The sequence below is a fragment of the Pipistrellus hanaki genome (genome assembly GCF_964339955.1).
Source record: "Pipistrellus hanaki genome assembly, chromosome: 10".
NCBI classification, from domain to species: domain Eukaryota; kingdom Metazoa; phylum Chordata; class Mammalia; order Chiroptera; family Vespertilionidae; genus Pipistrellus; species Pipistrellus hanaki.
The window spans coordinates 45,971,426-45,978,529 of record NC_140512.1 but is presented as its reverse complement, the minus strand read 5'-3'; the positions used below and the strand labels follow the sequence as shown (position 1 = coordinate 45,978,529).

Genomic DNA, 7,104 nt, shown 5'->3' with positions numbered 1-7,104 from the left:
TCAGGGTAGCATTGCCCGAGGCCAAGAGGGCCATTGGTGCACCCTGAAACCTGCAGGGGTCTCATCCTGGGGCTCCACTTTGCCTCCTGATGACTCCAAACAGGGCCCCCTAGGTGTGGGGATGATTTCTGGAATCCAGCCTGTTGTGTTTCCCACTACTTCCTGCAGAAGGGGAAAAATGGACAAAGGTAGAAGCTTCCCCACCTTGATTTCTTTCTTTGGACCTTAGTTAGTTATCCCAGTCCTTGTAGCCTCGCAGACTAACTGGGAGACCCCCAACCCAGAGTTGCATAAGTCGAACTTTCTGCTGCATCAGCCTTTTCTTCCTTGACCTAGTGTTCCTATTATTCTCATTCACCTCCCTCATTCTTTTCTAATGCTGGCTTCTCCCAATACCACCCCATATCCCTCCATACTTAACTCTAAGACACTTACGTCAATGGTCTTTATTACGACGGTTTGCTGGGACTCCTTACAGGCTTTCTCAGCCTTCTTAATGTTCTCTAGGGTCCACTCAACATTGTTCATGGCCATCATGCCCTCCATGGAACTTCAAGGGCAGGGGTAGGGTGGAAGACAGACAATAGTTTAGGGTCAACTTAAAGCCTTGACAATGGTGTATGAAATATCCTCACTTTTGTGAGCACCAGTTTCATGTCAGCATAAACTGTAAGAAGTTTCTTATAAATCAACTAGAGGCCTGGTGCACAAAATGGTACATAGGTGGGGTCTGGCCAGCTGCCTGATTGGGGTGATAAGGCCGGGTCTGCTGGGGGGAGGGGATGCAGGAAGTTGAATAGCCAGCCATGTCCTCTGTTCGAACTCCCGGTGAAAGGGACAATTTGCATATTAGCCTTTTATTATATAGGATGAAATAATCATAAGTTTTGCAGAAAGAGAATTATCATTAGGACTTAGAGATAGGATTTTTAAGAGTAAAAAAAAGAGAAACATCTGATTCTTTAAAGAAGTGGTTCTTAATCTGAGGGCCATGAAGTCTAAGGATGTTCATGGAGTAACTTTAGGGAACCTGTAAATGCCCTAAAATTATATGTGAAATGGGGTGTATCTGCACAGATGTGCATTCTTAGAAAGAAGTCTCAGAGAGAATCCTTACCTCTAACTAATGAAGGGCCTCTACCTGAAAGTAAGCACAGTCTGACTAAATCAGGTAGTACACGGAAAAAAAGGCAGACAAAGAATTTGTACATAAGTGATCAGTGATCTCACTTCTAGAGATCACACTTGAGGATTTTATGGTCCAGGATGACTCACTCTGATACCTCCTCCCCCAGCTCATGGGCCACATAGATGATGTCAGGGTACCCCATGCAGCTAGAGATGTTGTTCCGGGGATAGTAGAAGAGGAAGATGAGGCACATCTCATTAATGGTGCTGGGACCCCCCTGGAAAAGAAGAGGGAGACAGATGGAGAGATAAAGATACAGAGGCATGCAGAGAGAACAAGGCAGGCAGAAATGGTTTAAGTAGCCATTCTACCAATGAACCTGTTTTCCTTTCTCCTTAACCTCCAGCTAATTCACTGATCCTTACCACTCTTCATCACAACTCTTCCTTACTCCTCTATTTCCAGTTGTTGGACAGTTATTCATGTCATTTCCAAAGAAATATTTCACATATCTTTCAATTCCTCTATATTTCCATTGCCACTGTCTTGGTTTGAGAAGATAAGACAAAATATTGAATTTCTTTAAAGCCACTCCCTCAGGAGCTTCTTCAGAATTTCCCATCAGTGCACATATAATTCAGGACCCACTCAAATATGTCACATGTTCTCATCACTGTAGGGAGACCTTATGGTTTTCCCTATGAATTTCCCTAGTACATTATCTCCATTCTATTCTAATGATGCGTATCACTTTCTACCTTGTATTAGAATCATTTTAAGAGCAGTGTTTTCTTCCTCAGTAGCAAGCAACTCCTTTTGAATCTGACAAACTTGGAACCATTCCTGACACACAATATGGGTGAGGTTCCTTGTGACCATAATAACAATAGCTGACTCTAATTAAGCATCTGCTACATGTCAGGCAGTGACATAGATGCTTTACATGTATTAATCAACTCTCACAACACTTATGCAATAGATAACATTGTTGATTCTTTTATAAACCAGAAAATTAAGACACAAAGAACTTGAATAACTTGTCTACAGTTAGAAAGCTACAAATAATTGTGTTGGCTTTCAAAGCCAGGCAATGAGAATTCAACTCCATGCGTTTGTCATGGTAACTAAGTGGGGAGAGAGCTACTTACAAAAGTCACGAAGTCTCGGTCCAGTGTCTGGTAGTGACATTCTATTAGCAACTCATCTCCCTATTTAGAGTGAAACACAGAGGCCAAAAGTGAGACACAGAGAGACTGGACCAGTCTTAGAACTATCCTGGCTAACACTAATGTGCCCTGAGCCTGCCTGTCCCCAACACCAGTCATGCCTCCCCTGGGGTCCCACCGGCTTGATCTCCACCCGATGAGGTAAATCTCGAGTCTCCTGCAGATTGAAGTCATAGGAGTCATCTTTACAGATTGTTCGGAGTTGTGTTCCATTTCTGGAGAGAAAGGAAGGGGGAAGATAGGAATAAGGTGAGGAGGATGAAGTGGGGAGGGTGTCTATCAATAAAGAAGCTGTGTGGGGAATCACTCTGTGGGTATAGATTGTTCATAAAACAAGAAAGCTCCTCCTTCCCCAGTCTTCCTCAAGGCTTCTCTGCTCTGTGGATGATTCTGTTTCCTCCTTACTTCTAAACTTATACTGCAGAATAAATAACTGTTTCTAAGATTTATTCCCACATGCACAAAGGAAAGCTTCAAATCCATGCCTTCTTCCCTTACCTATATTGCACAGCCTGCAGAGCCCGCCCAGCCAGGTGAGTGTGGAGCAGGTAGCTATATACCTGTATGTCAGGCACGGGAGCCCCATTCATCTGTGACAGGAAGGAGAGATGGCTGGTTAGTTATGAACTCTCATCTTGCCCTGCCTCTTAATTCTCCATCCTTAATATTTAACACCTTCTCTCATAACTGACATGAACCCCTCTAGTGTTTACCTGGCTTCAATCCCTGCCCCACTCCCCCTATCCCTAAAGCTCTGACTCCTTCCACCCGTTGCATAATCCCAGCTAGTGATTTTCCTGAAGAACCAGGTTGTAGTCATTGTCCAAGTGTTGGGTGCAGGCTGTGTGTGCTGTAGATCAGACCAGATATGTGATAGGGAACCTCCCAGCCTCACCTCTTCAAACTTCTCTGTCTTACACAGCCCATAGGACATGAAGGACTCAGCACCAGGGGGGATGAAGTGGATGGGGAATGTAAGGAAGCCCAGCTGCATGACTCCCATGTCGTATTTGCGCAGGTGTGCTGTGTAGTACAATCGAATCCCCGAGGTGTCGTGTACACCTGGTGCAGAAAGGCAAACCACAGAAGGCAGGAGGGGAGTTCACAATGTGGGGAGAAAGAGGCCCAGGAAAGCTGTTAGCAAAAGGAGTCAGCACACATCCCAAGACACCTTCCCAATTCCTAGAGGCATCAGACATCCTGCCCAGCCCTTTTCTCTAAATGCTCAGATGCTCACCGGGAAGGTTGTGAAAATTGCTGTAATGAATCTCCAGTCGGATCCATTGGGGATCCAAAGGGGTCCCAATAGAGTAGCCCACGTCATCTGGAAACTGATAACTCTGTTGAATGAAGGGAATTGGGCAGCAAGAAAGACTGTAGCTAGGTGCAGGCTGGGAGCTAGGTGCAGGGACCCATCCCAGACCTCCCTATCTCCCAGTCTTCATCAGCCCAGCAATCCCAGTTCCCAACAGCATGCACCCCTTAGCCACCTAGCTCCTCATCACAGGACTCACTGTGCCCCCGACAGCCCAGCCCACGATGACCTGGGAGCAGAGGGAGAAGGCGGGGTCAGCCCCATAGCAGTCGCTGATTCCCCTGGGCAGAACACTGGCATTGCCACAGGCGTACACAAGGATGTGATGCACCATCGTCTCGTTGTGGTAAACAAACTTGGGCTCAAACTGGGGTGGGGGGGGGGGTAAAGCATAGTCATGATCCTCTATGTCAAGTCTTATTCTCCATGTTCCCCTTCCCCAAATAAAACTGCACCCATTCCCTGCTTCTCTCCTATTTTCATTCTCTTCCATTTCTTCTGATATTTTTCCTTCCTAACTTGTCATTCCCCCCTCAACTCTGACTCATCTCTTGCCTCCACTCTTTTAAAACCTCTCTGAGAGCACAACATCCTAACACCCACGCCTTCAGCCTTTCCCTTACTGACCTCATTAGTCTGTGATATCTGAACGTGAAACCATTTCTTATTGGATTCTCTAAAAGAAAATATGGCTCCCACACTTTTGCCACTTACTATAAGATCATACTTTTATTTATTTAATCAAAATTGGAACCACCCAAATGTGGAATCAGGTGACCAAGTTTGCATTCCCTCTAGCTTTTGGCCATGCTTCTCCCAGCCAACACTTCCTCCTAGGCTAACAGTACAATTCTGAGGCTGGGGTGGGGCTTACATTTTGTTCTTTGCAAACTTATGAATTCATGAACTTCATCAAAATTTCAGATGCATCGTGGGGCTGGAGTGGAACAGTGCTGGTAGGTATAGTTCTGGGCTCAGGAAATCATGAAACTACCATTTCCACCAAACCTAGCCTGGCCCCATGTTAGCCCTACTGCTTCCCTTCTGCTTTCTTCCAGCAATTGTCTGATTGACAGCATCCCCTCCCAATTCACTGAGCTGCTCAACTGTCTTGACAGTGTCCCATTGTCTGTTTCACCATACCTTGTAGATGTGATGCTTCTGATTGACGATGGGGAGAGGGAGAAAGGTGCAGGCATACGTGGTATCATCCTCTGGGATAAGGAACTGGAGAGAAAGACACACAGGCTAGGGTGGGGTGGGAGTGAGGCTCCCAGAGAATCGAGGAAAGGGACAGAGCATGGAAGAGTGTCCACTTTAAAATCAGTTTGGCCATCCTCCAGGGACTGAGAGAAGTCAAAGAAACTTCAATTCTAGGAATGTACTGAGTGTTGGGTATAAGAAGAGGGTGTGGATTGACTGGGAAGATGGGAAGGGGGCTGGAGGAGGCTGGGTATGATGGAGGGATCTTACATCAGTGATCTCCAAGTCATGGATGATTGTGTCCTTAGGTACATCAAGATCATCTGGGTGGAATATTTGTAGCAGGAAGATGGAATTGACAAAAGTACGTTCCGGGTCCAGCTTCAGCATGTCATCCAGGCCATAGGCGGCCAGCACCCTCACCGTGTCACTCTGTGGGAGTCAGGGGCATTGAGATGCTACACCCATGAGAAACACTTTGGACACACTCAAGGACCAATACAAACCACTTGCTCATGTCTACACAGTGGTATGAAAAGAGCTTCAGATTCAGGGGTGAGAGCTAGTGAGGTTATAGTTCTGCCTCTGAGGCCAACTTGTTGGAAACGTTGAGCAAGGCACATGCCCTCTCTTATTCCCTCTCTATGCCTGTGTCCACATCTAGTAAATGACACTCTAAAGTTCAGTGACAGGGTACTTCACAAGAGGAATGCTGAGGAAGGAGGGCTGCTGAATCAGTGGGAAGTCATGCTATAGAGGGCTGGTGGCTTTTAAGAGTAGGCAAAATTGAAATGAAGATAGAAGTCCTAGGAACTGTGACTGGCCACCTGAAATGCTTAGACATTTCAGCATAAGGGTGACTATATCTTCCCAGAAGAAAAAGCAGTCTGTGCTCAAATACTTTTCTCCCCTCCTTAATTTACCGTAATGTCTTTGTCATGAGGGTCGCAGGAGCGGAAGGGCCTGGAGAAAAGCATGGTGGTATAGACATCATCTTCTGTTAGCTTCAGCAGCTTAGCATCCTGACTCCTGTCTTCCTCCAAGGTGTCTTCATCCACCAGGTGCTGATCCTGGGGTCCAATGAAGGTCAAGGATAAGAACCAGGAGTCCTGAGAGCAGCCAGTATCCCTTTGGCTGCCCTAAGATACTAGTTTAGCAGAACCAATGGCTTCTTTATTATGTACTTTGCTCCTAGAACAGAGCAGGGCATTGAGGGTGGAACCTTGGGGCAGAGGAATGAATAATGTCTGATGCGAGTTTTACCACCTTGCTTGACTTCAGTTTCAAATCTCACCTGCATCAATCCTAATATTCCTGTATCTCTAACCCTTGAAAGCTCACTTACTCTCTGAACTCTCTAGGTCATCCATCCTGTCCTGTGGCTCCCCTATATCAGTGTGGGAGATGGATGAGCTGCTTCTTTGTCTGTAAAATGGGATAATAATCACCCACCTCATAGTGATGCTGTGAGGTTTAACATGCAAAGAATTTGGAGCAATGCCTGGTTGCTCAAAAGTACAATACATAACAATTTTAAGCTAAAAATGCTTCTGTGGCTGTTATGACTAGACTATTTTGTGTTGTGGTGTACCTGATGGAGCTGGAAGGAAATTGAGGAGGAAGACTGTCTCAAACAGCTGTGACTCTCCCCTGTGACCTGTATTAAGTGGGCTATTAGCAGACAGGTGGGACAGGACTCTCTCAGTCCAGTGGTCCATTCCTTACCACCTAGGGACATGGAGTCCAAAGATGTAAACTGAATCTCTCCAATGGCCATTTCTGTAGGGAGAGGTCAGCAGCCAGCTGGTGTTCTGGGAGTGCGCCTGCATGTTTGGAAAAGGTGGATCTTTCCTGGACTCAAAGCCATCATGAACCCCAGCAAGAGACCCTCATCCTTGGAAGAAAGTCACCCTCCAACTTACCGAGAAATACACATTGCCTTCAGGCAAGACTCCTCCAACAACCAGATCGCCTCCCGCGAAGGTAGAGCCATTTGTGACTCCCAAGCCCACCCAGCCAGCTGTTCGGACCTGGAGCTCAAAAGTGATCATCTCAGCCTCAAGGTCAAAGTCCCAGCGCAGGAAAACGACATTGGAAGGGTCTAGGAACCTGGAATAACGCAATCGAGATGTGGGGCCAAGGCGGTTGCCTTGGGAGGGGGCTGCCAGAACCATAAGTAGAAGGAGCCTGAAGAGAAGGTCACAGGCCATGGCTCCTGGGGTCTGGAGCAT

General features: G+C 46.5%; 1 protein-coding gene across 1 annotated transcript; it reads right to left on the bottom strand.

Moving 5' to 3' along the window:
- Positions 1-7,104, bottom strand: LOC311629611 (putative DBH-like monooxygenase protein 2; the record flags this gene model as incomplete). The annotated part of the gene is made up of 13 exons (XM_084897886.1): positions 1-162; positions 436-550; positions 1,276-1,406; positions 2,278-2,337; positions 2,474-2,570; positions 2,854-2,945; positions 3,251-3,417; positions 3,593-3,695; positions 3,870-4,037; positions 4,814-4,897; positions 5,144-5,305; positions 5,797-5,943; positions 6,796-7,104. 13 exons carry the CDS (start codon positions 7,102-7,104, stop codon positions 1-3), a joined length of 1,797 nt encoding a protein of 598 aa, XP_084754012.1.